This window comes from Zootoca vivipara, chromosome 7 (assembly GCF_963506605.1).
Source record: "Zootoca vivipara chromosome 7, rZooViv1.1, whole genome shotgun sequence".
NCBI classification, from domain to species: domain Eukaryota; kingdom Metazoa; phylum Chordata; class Lepidosauria; order Squamata; family Lacertidae; genus Zootoca; species Zootoca vivipara.
The window spans coordinates 87,761,058-87,780,578 of record NC_083282.1 but is presented as its reverse complement, the minus strand read 5'-3'; the positions used below and the strand labels follow the sequence as shown (position 1 = coordinate 87,780,578).

Here is a 19,521-nt window from a genome sequence, read left to right as displayed (position 1 = left end):
TAAGCGCTTAATAACAGTATCTAGCCATCGCCCCACTTCCTGCATCCCCGCAGCTTTGGGAAACGCTGGACAAGAGACCCCTTTGCAAATGCACTGATCTGCAACAAGACGTGCGCCCAACCCTTTGAGGCCGAGGAAGACGGGAGCAGCGTCCCACCTGCCCTGCCGACACCTTCTCAAATATTTCTGATCGTGGAGACGTTTTTTAAGAGGGCTTTTTGTTTTTGTTTTCTTGTTTTCACCGGAGGGAGAGGTCGAGTTACGTAAGAAGAACCGTAACAGTTATCTCCCTTCCGATCACGCCGCCCCTCCCTACGCTAACAGCGGCAAACGAGCCCCTTCTAAAACCAAAAAACACCACGTTGGGAAAGAAATCGTGCGCTGCAACCTCTCCAGTAAATGGATTTATTTTTTAAAGCGCGCTCACACACGACACCCCCCCGCGCGCCCTTGCCTCCTCCTCTGCGGAGACCCGGAAGGGATCAAAGGCCACCTTACATTCCCCCCCCCCCAACCCACAGGCAAAGACCCTCACCTGGCTACCGAAGGACGACCTCCAGCCCGGGCTGCTGTTGGGCTGGGGGTTCTCTTGAATTCCTGCGCCTTTGTCATCGGCTGCTGTTGCTGGAGCCGCCCCCGAGTCATTCCTCCCCACATCTCCCTCCAGCTGCCTTCCACCTTCTTCTTCTCCTTCTTCTCCCTCCTCCTCTTCTTCCTCCTCTTCCCAGGTGGAATCGTACTCCCAGAATCCTTCCTCCTCCTCTTCCTCCTCCTCGCCTGCTTGGTCTTCCTCCTCCGTCCCCCACCGCCACTCCGCCATCCTCGCCGGAGAAGACCGGCCTCGGACGCGCGCAAGAAAGGAAACCGAAAGAAAAGCGGATGCGAGGGCGAGGAGGCGGCGGCGGCGGCGATGCAAAGCGAAAGGCACGTGGGAGGAGGGGGAGGAGGCGGGGGCGGCCGCGGGTGGCCCCACCCCGAGCTGCTCTCTCATTGGCCGACGAGCTCTCCTTCCGAACGTTGGGGACCCGATGGAACGCGGGCGCAGACTCGAGACTTTTATCAATGACGGCGCCCGTCTACAGGGAAACGGGGCGGCGGGGGGCGACCTTGCCTCACGTCACGTATATTCAATGCGTACGGATGGCGTCGGGAGTTTCGCTCTGTTCAGCGCGGCTTTCCCTTCCCAATACTGTACACACACCGGATTTGCAGCCTCAAGCCACAATACTAAGGATATAATATAATCTAAACCGATGTTTTTTGTTATTTATCCATAGCCTATCTGGGATTGTTATTTCTTTAACGAAGAGTGGGATTCAAAATGTTAAATAATCTCTTTTTTCATGTGATTATTACTACCACGATGCTATGTAAATTTATGTTTTTGATGTTGTACGCCACTCAGATCTTTGGATAAAGCTCAGCATATGAATTAAATAAATTAATATTTTATCTGGAGATTGTGGTGTTCAAAGTGCCATACAATGAAGTCAAAAGGGGTGGGTGATAATGGTTGAAAAAGCAAAACACCCCACATTTCAGCAGTAAAGCGGCTCTTTGGCCCCAAACATCCCAGGAAAACCATCACAAACAGACACTCCCCCCCCCCCCAAGACAGTAGGAAGAATATGGATAGGTATGGTAAGGCTGAGAGGGTGGCATCCTAGGGAATGTTGTGAGGTAGGCCACTGTATTGTTATAGGATTGGTGGGTTGGTTTGGATGATGCCTGGGGCCCCCAACCAAGCCTGTGATTTTGCCTTTGTAAGATGGCAGTTTGTAGTAGAAGGGACTGCTGAAATGGCAAAGTTGGTTTCTTCCTTTTTTTGTAGTAGTAGTTTGCATGCATGTTGGTCAAAAACAGATGTGTTAAGGGCTGCCATACATCTGGGTTTTCCCCAGACATGTCCGGTAATTGGACTGTCAAAATGGCGTCCGGCCAAAATGTCTGGGAAAACCTGGATGTATTGCAACTAGGGCGCAAAAAAACCCTCCCACCCACTTTTGGGAATACAGTATGGCAACCCCCGATGTGTTGCCATAGAAACTAGCTAGCTAGTGATGCTTTCAGGAGGAGAGCATGTGCCTTTTCCCATCTCACTTTGCTAGATGAGTAAGAATAGGCCAGGAGCTAGCTTTTGTCTAGGCCTGTTCTGGAGCTGGGCTGACACAGCAGCTAGACTTGCCCTGTGTGCTAAAACCAAAGCTGTGACTTTATGGGGAAACCTCTTCTCCCCAAGAATCCTCATGGGGAAGGAAGATCTTTTTGAAGTGTAAATGTTGAGACCTGCCGCCTCATGCTCAAGTTGCATATATGGGCAAATAAAACCGTATACAGTGGTACCTCGGGTTACAGGCGCTTCAGGTTAGACTCCACTAACGCAGAAATAGTAACTCGGGTTAAAGAACTTTGCTTCAGGATGAGAACAGAAATAGTGCGGCAGTGGGAGGCCCCATTAGCTAAAGTGGTACCTCACGTTAAGAACCGTTTCAGGTTAAGAACAGACCTCTGGAACAAATTAAGTTCTTAACCCGAGGTACCCCTGTACCCTAAACACATCACCATCTCCAGTGACGTTCATTTCAAGGGGACCAACCCCTACTGAAGCGCTGGAACCCTTGAAGTCTCTTACCACTCAGAGACTGTGGTGTGTATAAAAAGATTTCGGCTTTCCTAAATTTTTTAAATTTAAAGCTTAGAGATACCTCCCTTTGCCGCCCCTGAATCTTCCTTGCCAGTTAGTTGAACTGATGACTCATAGTTCCTAGTATCTCTTTGTGTGGGAGGGAGGATTATATCTACTGCCTCACCATACTATGAAAACCAAAGTATTTCCCTGTGAACAGACAATACAGGTCATGCCTGCACCATGACTGCCAGGATCTGTCCAAGGTTTAGCAAGAACTTGAATTTCTCACTTGCTTATGAAGCTCACTGGATTACCTTAAACCAGACAAATGCTTTTGACCAATTTATCTTACAGAATCAGAGGATAAACCAGGGAAACAAATACCCTGTTTCTCATATTTTAAGGCATCCCTACAAAATAAGGCATGGCAGGATTTTCCTGAGGTGGAAAAATATAAGGCATACCTCGAAAATAAGCCGTACCGGGTGGTGGAAGAAGGTCTGTGGCAAAGAAGGGTTGCTGCTGCCGCGTTAACCCCCGAGACCTGGCTGCAGCCTCAGCGCGCAGCGCGTGCAGCCCCAGAACCCGGCTGTAGCCTTTGCGCGCGAACACCCGGGACCCGGCTGCAGCCTCTGCCTGCCGCGCGCGCAGCCCCAGGACCCGGCTGCAGCCTCTGCCTGCCGCGCGCGAAGACCCGGTGGGAGCAGGTCTGTGGTCTGTACAGATACCGGTACCGGTACTTATTTTTTAATTAAGACATCCCTTGAAAATAAGCCATGCTGTGTTTTTTTCAGGAAAAAATTAATATAAGACATGACTTATAATATGAGAAACACGGTAGTTGTGATAATATTCTTTGTTCCATCCTAGATGATGATGATTTTATTAAATTCATCTTTAGATTTTAGGGCAGTTCACAACATAAAATTACAGTATAAAAAACTCTCTCTCACACTATATATATATAGGCCTGGTTGAAGATGGCATTATATTATTATTATTATTATTATTATTATTATTATTATTATTATTATTATTATTATTACCTCCCATCCAACCACTGACCAGATATGGACCTCTTTAGCTTTAGCCTGAATCATGTTCCTTTAAAATAAGCTACGTGAAGACCCCACATCATCTTTCTTTCTTTCTTTCTTTTTTGGCGATCACTTGTAGCCAACTAAGATTGTCTTCCATGAACATGGTCTTAACTGTGAGTCCGTAAGTGACTGTGGAGGCCAATTCTGTATCTTGACATCCTTCCACAGTGGGGAGGCAGGAGTTGAACATGACAAGAGTTTGCCAAATGTGCCTTCCTCTTAGCTTGTTTCTCCTTTTCGCTGTGAGTTTGTGCTTCAATTGGAACGCTCGCAGGCCAGTGTTTCCCAGGTATCAGTGCTTATACCACATTTTTAAAGATTTGCCTTGAGAGAGCCTTTAAACCTCTTTTGTTGTCCACCGGTATCTTAAGTTGGGAATAGAGTAGTTGCTTTGGAAGATGATAATCAGCAATCTGCACATGACCAGTCCAACGAAGTTGATGTTGACGAATCACTGCTTTGACATTGGTGATCTTTGCTTCCTTCAGTTACACCGGCATTAGTTTGCCTGTCTTCCCAAGTGATGTGCAAAAATTTTCGGAGACACTGTTGATGGAAGCTTTCAAGGAATTGGAGATGGCATTTATAAGTGGACCATGTTTCACAAGCGTACAGTAAAGTTGGTAGTGCAACAGCTTTGTAAACAAGCATTTTGGTATCCCTGCAAATATCCCAGGCCTCAAACACTCTACACTTCAATCGTGAGAATGCTGCACTTGCAGAGCTCAGGTGATGCTGGATTTCTGCATCAATGTCGGCCCTTGTAGAAAGATAACTGCCCAGGTAGGAAAAGTGATTGACATTTCCCAACATTACACCACTGAGTTGGATTTGTGATGCAACAGAGGGGTTGTTTTGTGCTTGTTGGTGCAGCACTTTGGTTTTTTGGGATATTGAACGATAAGCCAAGCTTTCCGTAAGCTTCTGCGAAGATATTTAGGATAGTTTAGCTAAATAGGGTATATTAATAAACAAGTAAAAATAGTGCTGAAGTATACATTATATACACAAGCCACCCTCCAGGTGGCTGTGCTGATGTTATCTATGCTGCTAGAATTGTAACAAAATCAATAGGTAAATCAGAGGCCAAGCTGCGTTGTTTTAAGATGTTGCACTCACTGCTGCTACAGCTTCATCAAAGACAGAAGGTTCCCAAACTTTCTTTTCATCAAAAAACTCGAAAAGGAAGTCAGCTTTCTCTCGAATCGACAGAAATATCTGTGTCAGATCTTTGCTTCTAACAGGAATTTACACTACGGTACGTGCACACTGGAGAAGAGGAAAAAGCTGAACCAATAAAATTTACTTGACAATTTGAAAGGCTCATATAGGTTATAAAAATAAATTCACAGGCATCTTAAGGGACCGGCTTAAATTATTGAGTTGCTCTATCTAGGCTTCCACAGTTAGTCAAATTATATTAAAAGAACTTTGTCAACTTCACTATGGTCTAGCAATCTTCGGTGTTGGCCTTTCCCCAACTAAGGCTCCAGAAGAGATAAAAATGATGTTGTCACTGTTTTGGTAGAATCTAGGCACTTTGTGCTTAAAACCTTCTATGATCTGAATGTACTATATATTATAAAAATAGTTAAAATGTGTTCATTTTCCAGAACCTAGCATTACTTGTGGACTCATTCTAGAATGGAGAATGGGTACTTGAGCTCTTGCAGGACATGACATGTGGAAAGCCTGAGAAGTAGGGAGTTAGCAATTCAGGGTACTGTATTAAAATTCCACACTGTTGAATACTTAAGCCCTTTCTAGGCAATGCTCCTGAAATAAGAGCCTCTATATATATGCGCTGCTGTTCATACAAGAGGACAGCTCACCATGTGCACCCCGTTTTAGCTGCTCCATTCTCCCATTGGTGTGAATGGAGGAAGCCCTTGCATTGAAGCAAAGGTGAACTGTTTCAGAAACCCTTCCTGCAAACCCTATCCTGGATGGAAGTCAAGATAACCCCACAATTAATTGGTAGTTGCTGTAACAATGAGGTCATATATGTTTATATTCACTTGCTTTGATATAAGCTAATTAGCTGGCTTTGATGCTATCCTTATCTGTGGGCTTGGGGTGCTGGGCTCTGAGCCCAGAAAGTGGAACTGTCTGTAAGATTAGGGCGTTTGCACCTATGCCCTCATCTGGTGATGGGATGTCCTGGCCCAAGTGACGTATGCTACCTTGTGTATAAAGAATGTATTAATGTTTGCTTGGGCGTGGACAAGCCATCTCCTTGTTGCGGTGTCTGTCCCATGTCTCTAGAGGCTGAGAGGCCTGGCAGGCTGATTTGCTGCAAGTCTACAACTTTACACTCCATGTGCAATTCAAAAGCACATGATAGCATCTCTGTGTACCATGGCCTTCATTATAATTACAGAACAACCTGACGCTAAAGTTCATCATAGACCTAATTCTCACAGATGAGATGGAAAAACCTACAGTTTTATTTCTTCACCTGAAGAATCTTAGTTAACGTGTTTGTGTTTAATCTTAGTTAAGAAGCTGGGATACAGGGAAGATTGATTCTTGTCTAGAACAAAGCTAACTTGGTATATGCAGTAGAATGAAAGTGTTTGCTATATCCCTGATAATTAGGATGAGAGACACTGCAATATGAAGCGTGGGCTGGAACTCTTTATTGCATAGCAAAGGATAATACAAATGCATCACTCCGTAGCTTTTCAGCTACCTTTTCATTCCTTTGCTTGTTTTGTTTTTCTTTATAAAATACATGTTTCCCAACTTCACTAAAATAAGAGGAAATTTTACTATCTGATCATCAGGAAATGATGAATGACTGGATCTCTGGTTTTAGCAACTTTGCATACAAATCCAAAACATTAAGTGAAAACTACTTTTGGAAGTAGAGTAACAAGACAAAATTATCATTTTCAACACTTCCATTTAAGAACTCCTGGCAAAAATAATGTTGTTGTTTTTTTTTAAAAAAGGAATTAAATAATGAATATAAAATACATACATACATATATATATTTGTCCTGATCTGGCAAATGCCTCTCATGCAAGTGATTTCACTTACTTGAATGGAAGTGCTCACATTGAAGACTTTGCAGCTAGGACATTAATATAGTACAAGTGGTTAAGACAAGAGTCACCATTTCCTCTACTCTTACCAGTTTGTGCTGAACCTTCCAATATACATATGACATTTTCTTTTAAGCCTCCTTAGAGAGAATATGTAGCCCAGACATGAGGAAATTGTTCATCCTGGTTTTAAGATGTTTAATGACCTTTGTTCTGCTTCGGCAATCTGAAAAAATAAATGTATACCTCCAGTTTGGAAGAGGCAAAGCTGATCATAATTTAAGCAAAGAATGCTCCTTCTTCATTTTGCAGGCGGTTTGTATTTTGTGCATGCTTATTCAGCCAGACTCAGTGGCATTTGGAATGAATTCTCATAGAACAGTAACCGACTTAAGACACATCACTAAAATTAGCAACTGCAGCACAAGATACAAACATTACCCAAGGTTGAAACCAGCCATTCAAGAACCATGGTCCTGTGTTTCCATGAATGGTTGTTCCAAGAGGGATGTTTAATACGTAGGTTGGAATTCAATGCCGCATTCTTCCAATCATTCTGTGTCCACAAGCATTACAGCTTGCCCGATGGAATGATCCCAACTCCCCGCAAACAAGAAATGGGATTCTCATTTTGGAAGGCATGTGAAGGAAGGAGAGCGGGAAAAGTCCCACTGTGTGAGCAACAGTCCTTGTGCTGGGCTTCCCCTAATGGGGCTGGTTAGGTGAATCCCATTCAAGAGTGTGCAACTGGTATGTAAAAAAAATGCCACATCCTGACTTTTTCAGTAAACACACGTTTGTAATGCTGCCAGCTTCCCCTGCATCCCAAAGTTTTAAGGCTAAAGATACTGTTCAGCTCCTTTCTGCCGTTCTATGCTAACCAATAGAGCCCAGGCATTTATCTCTCATTTCCACCCACATTGTGCTAACTAGACTCTAAAATCTCTTTGCTGCCTAGGCTCCACTGTTCAAACATGCTTATGCCTTGCTCGGCCATCGCTTATGTTCTGCGCCGTTTTGCAGCACTTGGACTGGAAGGATTGCTATTTGCGTTCAAAACCTTCTCAGTGACTCTGTTCCGCTTTCTCTTATCGGCTCCTTCTTTGGATCCAGATTCAGACGAGCTTCTCTCTTTCTCCTTACTGCTTGGTTTCTCAGATGCTTTGGCCAGGCTGCCCATAGATGCATATACTGAAAGAAAATTAAATGAAAGATTATGCATCAAAAGGCATCCATCACATTATGTCCATGATCCAAGGCAGAGTCAGGTGCATGTGAGCCCTGCCCAATGGGCAGGTGGGCCAACTTTTTTAAAAAAGGAAGTACAAGCTCTTTGCATAAGCACACTCAACTCACTTTAATTATATTGGCAGAAATTCTAATAACAGAAAAATGCCCCTCATTAAAGCCACAAAACAAAATATTAAAGGTCTGCCCCATGAAAATACCTCTCAGCCCTTAATCTTGGGGTTGCCTTGGAACAATATTCTGAACACTTCTGAAAGAACCGGGGATGCTCTCAGGAGTCTCATGATCACATTTTTGCAAACCACTTTGATGCTTTCCCTTACAATTATGTGGTATATAAATTTTATGAAATAAAAAATAAGGAATCATGAAAGCATAGATGGAGCAAAACTGATGGAGCACTTCCAAAAACCGAATGCGCTGTTTCAATATATGTTCTTCACTTGTTGTGGCAATGCATTTGCAAAAATCTTTAGCTCTGTGACTATTGGAAGTGCACCTGAACCTTTCCAAAAAAATGAAGGGAATGATCTTCAAGGTGCTTTCAAGAAGGTTCTCGGGTATCCGGCACATGGGCACCCCTGACCCCCACAAACCATAAAGACACTGCCAATCAAAACAGCAGGCCCAGGACAAAAAAAGATCAGCACAGGTAGCACCCCATGCCAAATTATTATTAATTATGTTTACTTGGCACCTTTTCCTACAAAAGTAACTCAAGGTGACTTAGCAAAAATAAATAAATAACACATACATTACAGCCAGCATAAAACAAAACAAGAAAAAAAATATAAAAACACAATTTGGAACTCATTCTTGTGAGAATCAGAATGTGGACCTCTTTTCTCCCCACTTCTGATTTAGAATTAACCCAACTGTAGAGGAACTGGCTGTATTTCACAATCCAGTAGCAGCTACTTTCTCTGTAATACCCCACCTTGGTAGCTGGAACCTGGACCCATGTGTGACGTGGCTGAAAATCAGATCCCAGAACACCGTGGCCCCATTAGTTTGCTTAAATTGGTTAAATTGTGAATGACTCTCCACCCCAGATTTCAACTAGAAATAAGCTAAGAAATAAACCCATGGCTTATTTCTACCTTACCACTTGTGGTTTGTTTGAAACAAAACAAGTTACAATCTGAGTTTTAGTGACAAAAAGCAGTGTGTTGGAGATCAGTGCAGTTGCCCAGGGTGGCGGTAGGAAGGAACATTTGTGATTAAACCAGAGATGAAAACAAACTATGGCTTAAGAGTGATGAGTGAACCAGGCCTATGGGCGGCACATCATTTTCATATGCTAAAATGTAGAACTAATACCTTCTTCAGGACCTGCGTGCGATTCCATCTCTTCCTTTATCTCTTCTTTCACGTCATCTTCAATCATCACTTTACCTGTGGGAATGATTATGAGTGGAGTGATGGTGAAGATGGCACTGATTCAAATTCAATTTCCTCTTTACTTCTTCAGGCATGCTCATGGCAGCAATATGCACTGAATTAAAGGGATCAGTCATTGCCAACAGCCCCCGGCTCCCAATAAGGCTATTTTAAATCACTTAGGAAGCAAAACTGGATTGTTTCAAGCAGTAAGCTGACAACAGCAACTGAAGTAGAAAAATGCAAAGAAATGATAAGGGAGCTATCATCCAAGCACAGATGGTATTTTCTTTTGAAACTTGTGAATATAAATATGCAACATTTTTTTCATATTGAGAGTATATGCACCTCAACCATTCCAAGCACTTAAAAATTACCTCTGCAAATGAGGTGTAAAGGCTACTGATTTTTGGGTGCAATCCAAACCTCAACCCCTTGTTGGCAGGAATGTGTAGAGCAGCATAGCCTCTGCTACATCTGCAGCCCAGCTGCTCGTAGCATCTATTTTTTTACCTGGTGTGTGTGTGAGCTGGAAATCCTCATACCAGCTCCAGGCTCCAGATCAGGCCTGATGCCATTGGGTGACAGCAGTGAGACTGTCTCAGGATCTAGCAGATCCTGGGCTGTTTGGGCCAAATTTCCTCCCTGCTCTCAAAACATCCTATATCAGGGCTTTCTACTGGTGAGGATACTGCCAGTGACCTCCCACCTGTCTGCTCTTCAGTTGGCTGACTCAGCTGCTGCAGTGGGAGGCCCCTCTACTCAACTGAACCACCCCCTCAAACTGACATAAAGGGGCTTGGACTGCTTTGTTAATATATATCTGCAAATGATTGCATTTTGTTTTTCTTTACTTTTAAATAGAATGCTCTTCCCAACAGACAGTTCTGGAATTGCTCCACTACTGAAAAGACAAGAGTACAATAGAAAAAGAAAAAGTGGGGGAGGGGGGAGCTTTAAAAATGTTTTAAAACCTAGCAATACCCAACTGATATTTGTTAAACCATTTTCTAAAAAAACGTGAACACCCACAACCCAAATTCAGTCCAGATTCCATCAATATTCGGTCTCATTATTTTTTGTTGCTTACTAAAGCACCAATCATCCAGGCCTTTGGCTAATTAAACAATCTCTGGCCTTTAAAACTCTATGGGGGTGTTATTTTTGTTTGTTATTATGACATGTATTTTTGTATTTTTATATTGTAAACTGCCCTGTAATCTTTTGATGAAGGGTGGTATATAAATTTCATCATCATCATCCAGTGTAGTGGTTTAGGCTGCAATCCTATACACTACGAGCTAGCCAACTCCTGATGTTGCTTCACAACAACCCCCAGCATCTCCTGCCACCATGGCCAATGATGATTCAATTTATTATATTTCTATGCTGCTTTTCATTCAAATGAATGCCAAAGCAGCTCACAAACAACAAATCATAATAATAACACAATAGGACATGATGGCAGTTGTACTCAAGCAACATCTGGAGGGTATGTACACTTCCTCAGGGCTACATCCCTTTAAACCAAGTGGGATCTATTTCTTTAAAAAATCTTATGCATCCTTGTTGGGAAGGCTGCCCCACTGAACACAACAGGACTTACCACTCAGTAAAAAGGCATCAAGAGTATACTGAAAGAGACTGGGTCATGAAAGAGGAAGTCCTAGAAAAAAATCTTGCCTGTGGTATATAAATAGCAAGTAGCGTTGTCATTATTAAGACTGCTTTTGGGTCTCACCTTCTTTTACCTCTTGAATAATTTCCTCAGGGAGGCTGAAGTTTTTTTCTGAGTTGGGGAAGGGAAGAATCTCAGATTCATGCTTAGAAATGTTTTAAAGAGAAAGAAATCTATAAATAATTTGGTTATACCAACAATTCAGATTTTCTAAACCAAGGGTGGCTAACGTGGAGCCCTCCAAACGTAGCTGTACTACAACATCCATCATCCCTGACATAAGCCACAATGGCCAGGACTAAGGGGAGTTGTAGCTTAACAACATCTGGAGGGCCACAGGTTAGCCAACCATATGCTAAACAAATGCAAAGGTAATCGTAATCACATACAATTTATAATTATTACCCAACAACAACAAAAGAAAATATTGAATGACCCTTCCATTTCAGGGACAACAAGGAATATATTTTATTTTGTAATGAAATTCCATAATAAAACTACAGTCATTTAAACCTGTTCATCCAGAACTAAAGAAACAAAAGTCCCCACTTAATTTTTTTAGCGAGTGTTTCAGATATGTAATTTGGCATGTTCCGGGCAAGGACAGAATTGGTGTCAATTAGAATGCACAGAGCTGTCATATCAGATTCTGCAGTTATTTTAAAATGCACATGTTTAAAAATACGCCCCTGCAAAGCAGAATAACATAAACATCGGTGAAATCAGTATGAACCACGTTTCAGATGATCAACTGGAAGAATGGATAATACAAATTAAACACACCTGCTGTCCATTTGGGTTCTTGTGTATTACAATGATAAATGAAAAAGAAATATCAAAGAAGGCATTTCCTTTCAGCAATGGTTTTGTGGAAGGAAGCGAAATAAAATCCAGGACTTTCACTTGTACCAATATAAGAACTTTGGTTCCCCTAGAGAACTGTGCCGATTCTCATGCAAGTTACTGATCAGTTAAGGCACCTTCCTGGGATCATATGAAGCCTTTATAACAAACTATAACCCTTAAGATGCTAATAAGGTCTAGTTGCTGTGGACAGCAACCATGCTAACAAGGATAGCAAAGATTTAGGACATATTGCACCCTGTAACCCTATCACAGGTTGCCAGGACCAGAGCATCAAACCAAACATGATCATGGCTTTTTTTTTGATATTGTGACACTAGCCTGTGTGAGCAGCTTCCACATGCCAGATGGATGCCTCAGAATCCACCTGAAGGCGGGAAAAAGCCGTTCACAAGGGATCATCTCACGTAGGCTTTATCTGCACCGTACAGAGGGAATAGGAGGGTCAACAACACAGCAAATTGTTCCCCTTTAATCAGGAGATCACACACTAATAGGGGACACAATGGTACCCGATTCTGCTTGTGGTACATCTGCACATATGGGTTGGACCTCTGACCTGTGGAGGAGCATCTCAGGCAGCGACCTCAGTTTCTTGGTTGGAGAAACTTACCAGCGCTTGCATGTCATACATGGTGCTTAAATGGTCCCAGATGACTTTGGAAGAAATCTGCCTGCCGATATTCTGGCTGAATTTATCTCGGATGCAGATCATGTGAAAATGGCGATTCACACCTGGAACGGCAGAAGGGAGTGAGGAGGAGAAAACACAGAGAGAGGTTTTGTTTTGTTTTTTTAAAGGCTTGATTAAAATCCTGTAAAGCACTATGCACCCTGATGGCATTATAAATAATAACCAAAATCTGGTCCCACCCTATGCCCTTCCTTGCACTAAAACAGATTATTTCGGACTGTGAAGTCCTAGCAGCAGCGACCCATCTTAATGTCCTTTACCTTTCACTCTGATCATAGAATAATAATGTTGGAAACAATCCCTAAAGGTCATTTAACCCAACCCCATGAAATGCAGGAATCTCAACCAAAGCATCCATGATGGGGCAACATACTGTACATCTTAAACGAGGGGAACAAGTTTGCAAGCTTAAAGCACACTTGGAGGTAGGAGGAATCCAGCCCTATTGAACACAGCGAGCATTACTTCTGGGTTAAAAAAAAGAAAGAAAGAAATTGCTGTTTTGTAAAACGAATGTTAAAAGAGCACTTTAACCACCTCAGGCTATAAAAGATCACAACTAAGCGACCGAACCGCTCTATGTTTATGTACTTTTTTTTAGAAGGCGGGCGCAGGAAATGGCTTCGAGGGGACTCTATGGATAATAAAAATAACATTTTTAAATTTGCACACCGCCCGTCGCCCGTAGATGTCAGGGCGCTTCACAGTCTATAAGGCGTGTGTCCCGTCCCCCCACCCCTCTCTATATGCCCTTTCTCCTGACAGGCGTCACCCCGCCTTCAGCGCACTCGTCCCCGGCCGGCGCCTCTACTCGAGTCCGAGGCGCGTTCCGCGGCCTACGACCCCCACCCCCCTACCCGCCGCCTTCTCCTCACCGACGGGCTTGTGGCCCAGCATGGCGTGAAAGAGGCACACCTCCACCTCGGGGCTCCACACCACCGGCACCGGCACCGGCGGAGGAGGAGGAGGGGGAGCCGCCGCCACCGCCGCCGTCATGACGGTCATCGCCGAGGCCGCTGAGGAGACGCTTGACGCAGCCGAGGCCGCTTCCTCGGGCGCCGCTTGAGGGGCGGGCTCGACCGACACAGGCGCTGCAGGCCCTGCGGCCGGGCAGGGGGCCTTCAGCCCGGCGTCTGCCGCCGCCACCGCCACCGCCGAGCTCTCCGCTTCGCCCATGGCCGCCGCCGCCGCCTCCTCCGCCACGGAGAGCGGGCCGGGCGAGAGCGGAGCGTCCCCTGTCGGCCTCCCTCCCCGAGGGAAGCGGCCGAGGGCGGGAAGCTGAGGGGAGATGCTTCTCCGCGGGGGGGAAACGAAGAAGGTGCCCCCGGGGCTGAAGGCCTCGCTCAGGACCCTGGCTCTTTTTTTCATGCGTCTTCTTCGAGCGAGGGGGGGAATTGCACTCTGCGCTGGCTCAGGAGCGCTGTTGCCCAGGGTGTGTGTGTTGTGTGCACGACCACAACCAAGCAAGAAAGAAAACACACACACGCACACAAACACACACACACACACACACACACACACACACACAGAGAGAGAGAGAGAGAGAGAACTTTGGCCGCCTGTCATGGATGCTTTACCTGCATTGCAGGGGGTTGGGCTGGATGACCCTCGGGGATCCCTTCCAACTCTACATTCCTATGGTTCTATGCCACTTGAGAAGCCTGCCATGGCAGGAATTTTATCCCCAGAATCAGTAAAACCTCGGCATTAAAACCAGGACGAAGCTGGCATAATCTCTCTTGCTGACTGACACACTCCTTCTCACTTGTGTGTGAGAGCGAGAGATTATGTCAGATTTATCTTTGTTTTAATGCCGAGTTTTTAACTGATTCTGGGGATAAAATTCCTTTCCTGGCAGGCTTCACGACCCGCATGTGTACGCAATAACAAAAAGAAAGGAAAAACAAGGGAAACAATGCTTTCGCCCCCCTGTTCTTTATTTCTTCTCATTGTTGTGCATACAATTGTGATAAGAGCGCTCCTGAGCAAGCGCAGAGTGCATTTCCCTCACCATCGAACAGCTCTGAGGACAGTCACAGTGTGGGAGAGAGCGTGACTTAGTGCTGTACTGAGTTTTAATCAATGGCTTGATGGATTAAATATGTGTAAATCTGCATACAAATAAAACAATAGTTTTGAAGGGGCAGGGAATGGCTTTCTGTCTTTTTTTGATGCGGGCTATGAGTCTAACTTCTCAGCCCTCTGTTTGAAGGGCTGTCTCCTTTAAAGATTGAGAAAACCCTAAGAAGAGAGAATTGGAAACAACCTTGAAATTTCTCATCCACAATAAGCATTTTGATAGCAAACTGAGCAGGCATGCAGGTCTCGGCCGTAGACTTAAGGTTTATACGTAGTTTCTATTTAAATCATAGCACTTGTCTGCATCCTTATGTTACGCTACAGGGAAATTCCTTGCAAAACTGTTTCTTCTTTGTGATGTGTTCCCACTTTTGGTGGTTACCTAAATGCATGCATGTGGGCCAGGCATGCACGATCTCGGAAGACCATCTCCTTTCCGTTACAGGATGGAAATGCCAACTTTGATTTGATTCATCGGAGTTTGCATTGAGTCTCATTCAAGACAATGCGATTTTAGCAGTGAGGCTACGGTATACAGTACAGGATTACAAGTTTAGTTACTTTTGCATTGGTGTTCCTAGCCTGCTCACTGTGTTTTGGTTTTTGGTTTTTTAAATTTAATTGAAGTAAGTACTGTACTTACAGTAAAAATAAGCAAGAATATACATAAAAATTGAGAAAAAAGAAAGCAAAGAAAAATATAGAATGCAGTTCTATTTTTAAATAGATTAAAGCATCACACCCACTTACAAAAGCTATGCATAATTAAAGGTCAACGGCCTGGTGAAAAAAAGAATATTTTCATCTGATGCCTATAGATCAGTGATGGGCAACCTTTTGAGCTTGGTGTGTCAAAATTTGCCAAAAAACCGAGCATAACTCGGGTGCTGTGTCACTTCGAGACAAAAACCATAGTTTTGCGATATTTATAGTTTAAATACGGTACCAAAAATGTATAATTGTAATATATAACTGTATTTAATAAACCAAAAACTAATTATTTAAACAAAACAAACCAAAACCCCTTATTTATCACAAAGTGCCCAGAGTTGTTGAGCTTTTGGGGGGGGGAGCTGCTGACCAAAGTTTTGGAGGTTTTTTTTGGGGGGGTGCAAAAGTTGCTTTGCTTTTTTGGGGGGGCTGCCCCAAAGCTGCTGTGCTTTTTTGGGGGGAAAGAGAACAGAAATAAATGGCGAATAATACCTTCGCTGGAACTAACACGCAGCACCGACATAGTCTGCCAAAGCGCCAAAAAAACCAGCACAGAACGGGTTAAAAAACAAACGCTGTTACACCCAATCATAGTCTGCCAAAGCGCCAGAAAAAACAGCAGAGAAAGGGTTAAAAAACCAATCTGGCTACCAGCAACAACAACAACAAAAAAGGATCCAGGTTTTTAACAGCGGAGACAAGCTGTAGCGGAGACAAGCTCTAGCAGAGACAAGCTGTAGGAGGAGTGGGAGAACAAATGGGGGGAAACCAACAACAACAGCAGCGCGAATGGGCCGATGGGGCGTGTGCCAGCAGTGAGGGCTCTGCGTGTCACGTCTGACACGCGTGTCATAGGTTCGCCATCACTGCTATAGATACATAACAATGGAACCTGGTGAATGTCCCTGAGGAAAGGATTCCATAAGCAGGGAGCCAACACGGAAAAAGCCCTGCTCTCATGCTGCCACCCTCCAGACTTTCCATTGAGGGGGTACATGAAGAAGGGCCTCAGAAGATGGTTGTAGGGTCTGGGTTGTTTCATATGGGGAGAGGTGGTGCGTGAGGTTTTGGGGTCCTGAGATGTATATAAAAAGGCTTTATAGGTCAAAACCAGCACTTTGAATTGGGCCCGAAAACTAATTGGTAGCTACCGCTAGTCGGGCCAGGATTGATGTTGTGTACTCAGACCGTCTTGCCCTAGTGAGCAATCTGGCTTCCGAATTCTGCACAAGACTTGGACTGGAATGCAAAGAACTGGCAAGGATATGTTCTCAGTAGTAGTAGTAGTAGTTGTTTAGTGGTTTAGTCGTGTCCGACTCTTCGTGACTCCATGGACCAGAGCACGCCAGGCACTCCTGTCTTCCACTGCCTCCCGCAGCTTGGTCAAACTCATGTTCGTACCGTGTTTCTCTAAAAATAAGACACCGTTTTATATTTATTTTTCCTCAAAAAACACACACAGTGGCTTATTTTCAGGGGAAATTTTTTTATATTAAGTATGGTACAGTTTAACCTACAAGGTTAAACTGCCTATCACTATGGCTTATTTTCGGGGTATGGCTTATTTTCGGAGAAACACGGTAGCTTCGTCTTTTTCAGGGAGCCTTCTTTTCTCATGAGGTGGCCAAAGTACTGGAGCCTCAGCTTCAGGATCTGTCCTTCCAGTGAGCACTCAGGGCTGATTTCCTTCAGAATGGATAGGTTTGATCTTCTTGCAGTCCATGGGACTCTCAAGAGTCTCCTCCAGCACCATAATTCAAAAGCATCCATTCTTCAGCGATCAGCCTTCTTTATGGTCCAGCTCTCACTTCCATACATCACTACTGGGAAAACCATAGCTTTAACTATACGGACCTTTGTTGGCAAGGCGATGTCTCTGCTTTTTAAGATGCTGTCTAGATTTGTCATTGCTTTTCTCCCAAGAAGCAGGTAGCAACTGACATTTCTTATCAGGTATATACCGGTAATACTGTACAGACAGATATGCCAGTACAAAAGCTTGGGTTTAGGGTATTAATTGCTACTTTTTGTGGCACGCATTTACCCCTTTCTGCTCAGTGCAAGCAAATTGTTGCAATAAGTGCTCACAGTAAAAGCAGAATTATTACTCTATAATCCACATGTTATGCCCTGTTCCTCTGTTTCTTTTTCTTATTAGGCATATAAGCAAAGCCTTTATTGTTTAGGAGATCAGTTGCTCCCATGGCTGGTTATTAATTTGAAACCTTAATCCACCGTCTGACATTAGAATAAATAACCAGCACAAATAATCTGGTATCTTAGAAACAGACTTTGGGGAGCTAATGAACTCCAAAGGATGCATGCTCCATTTTTGCCAAATGATCTTAATAAGATGTCTGTTTTTTTAAGGGGAAACAGGCTTGTTGCAGAAGTGCTCCAAATCAACTTTAATTGCACAACCTGAATTTGTGGGTACATGACCGAATCCCACCAGAAAACAACAGCAGTCTAGAATGGGGGGGGGGAGGACACATTCGACAAACACAACCCCACCATCTGCAACGAAGGGTAATTCATACTTCAGAAGAACTTGCCTGTCAAGGTGACAGTTTCCTCTAAACAATTAAATCAAGTTAATGAAACCACGAGTGAGTCAGCTAAACATCACAAATGGAGAAACATCAGACTTCTAAATGCAGAACGCTAAACCGAAACAAAGAGCTCTTGTTTATGAATTTGCAATTTATCTAAATTCTAGACAGGAGTGCAAAATGGAAGGGATGGATCTGCAAGTCTTTTATGTCAGTGCTAAGAACATCTATTTGCTGCAGATGCTATATTTTAATGTAATTCTGTGTCATAGGCTGACTGGGTTTTAAAAGTTCACAGTTCATAATTTCATTCTTGGATAGATTACCATACAGTCACATTTTACACAGCCGTCTTTGAAGCCTCCATCCTAATGCATATGACATTTAAAAAATTGCATTATCTTTTATTCGGCTCCCTCTCCAACATATTTTACACCTCTCTCGGGAACACTGTTGCATTTCAGTGAAATATTGCACAGCAGTAAGGAGTTGATTTAGTTCACAGAATCAAAATTTGGAATGCATCTCCTGACAACTGCACAGAGAAGTTAATAAATAGAAAGGGAAAAATCCATAACAAATAAATACAGCTTTGTTTTCAGGCACCCAAAATGTTTAACATCTGGCCTTACTAGGCATAATGAAGGACTACTGTACAGTGCTAAAACTACTCTTAAAAAAGACAAGATAGTATGGCAGTGCTTCTCCTCCCTCGGGGTTACTCTCAACGTAAGAGATAAAGTTAGAGGGTGGTGACTGGGAAAGTGTAGGGTGCGAAAGGGGTTTCATGTGCATAATTTAGGTGGCTGTTTCTAACCTTGATGAATGCAAAATCGGCATTCAGGCAAAGCCACGATTCAAAAAATCCAAACCACAAACCAAGCATTGCAATAAAATATATATAGTAACCCAGGTGGCGCTGTGGTTAAACCACTGAGCCTAGGGCTTGCTGATCAGAAGGCTGGCGGTTCGAATCCCTGTGACGGGGTGAGCTCCCGTTGCTTGGTCCCAGCTCCTGCCAACCTAGCAGTTCGAAAGCACGTCAAAATGCAAGTAGATAAATAGGAACCGCTACAGCGGGAAGGTAAACGGCGTTTCCATGTGCTGCTCTGGTTTACCAGAAGCGGCTTTGTCATGCTGGCCACATGACCTGGAAGCTATACGCCGGCTCCCTCGGCCAATAATGCGAGATGAGCGCGCAACCCCAGAGTCGGTCACGACTGGACCTAATGGTCAGGGGTCCCTTTACCTTTACCTTTATTATTTGACCTTGCGTACTGAACTGAGAAAAGTGGGTTGTGCCTATGTTAATTATAATAAATGGATTCAGGGGTGCCTGGATATGCATAGCATCAATGATCTGAATCGAGACTATATTTTTTTTGGAGGGGGAAATGAATGAATTCCTCTGCCCCACAAATAACCCAGAGATGCATTTTAAATAAAAGAACACATTCTGCTCAGATTCCTGGACCGTCCACAGGCTGGATTTAAAAGTCGATTGGGCCGCATCCGGCCCCCGGGGCTTAGGTTTCCTA

At 43.8% G+C, this 19,521-nt stretch overlaps 2 protein-coding genes across 3 annotated transcripts in view; both read right to left on the bottom strand.

Annotated features, from left to right (window-relative positions):
* The window catches only part of OGFR (opioid growth factor receptor), a 30,322-nt gene extending 29,436 nt beyond the window's left edge, over nt 1-886 (bottom strand). For both annotated transcript variants that reach the window (XR_009557960.1, XM_035123926.2), the window contains exon 1: nt 536-886. Coding sequence is in view for 1 of the 2 variants with exons in the window: in XM_035123926.2 (XP_034979817.1) it covers nt 536-820 (285 nt within the window). In the remaining variant the exon portion in view is untranslated. The remainder of the gene's footprint in view (nt 1-535) is intronic.
* A 5,460-nt stretch (nt 887-6,346) lies between these two features.
* Nucleotides 6,347-14,009, bottom strand: MRGBP (MRG domain binding protein). The gene is made up of 5 exons (XM_035123937.2): nt 13,517-14,009; nt 12,561-12,682; nt 11,147-11,228; nt 9,346-9,420; nt 6,347-7,968 (listed from the first exon to the last, which is right to left on the bottom strand). Exons 1-5 carry the CDS (start codon nt 14,007-14,009, stop codon nt 7,778-7,780), a joined length of 963 nt encoding a protein of 320 aa, XP_034979828.2. The 3' UTR covers nt 6,347-7,777.
* Between the last annotated feature and the right edge of the window lie 5,512 nt (nt 14,010-19,521).

Coding starts and splice junctions, on each gene's coding strand:
- MRGBP (XM_035123937.2), bottom strand. CDS start 14,009: ATGAAAAAAAGAGCCAGGGTCCTGAGCGAGGCCTTCAGCCCCGGGGGC. Junction 9,421..11,146: donor TATTCAAGAGGTAAAAGAAG/GTGAGACCCAAA, acceptor TCATTCCCACAG/GTAAAGTGATGATTGAAGAT. Junction 7,969..9,345: donor GCACGCAGGTCCTGAAGAAG/GTATTAGTTCTA, acceptor ATTTTCTTTCAG/TATATGCATCTATGGGCAGC.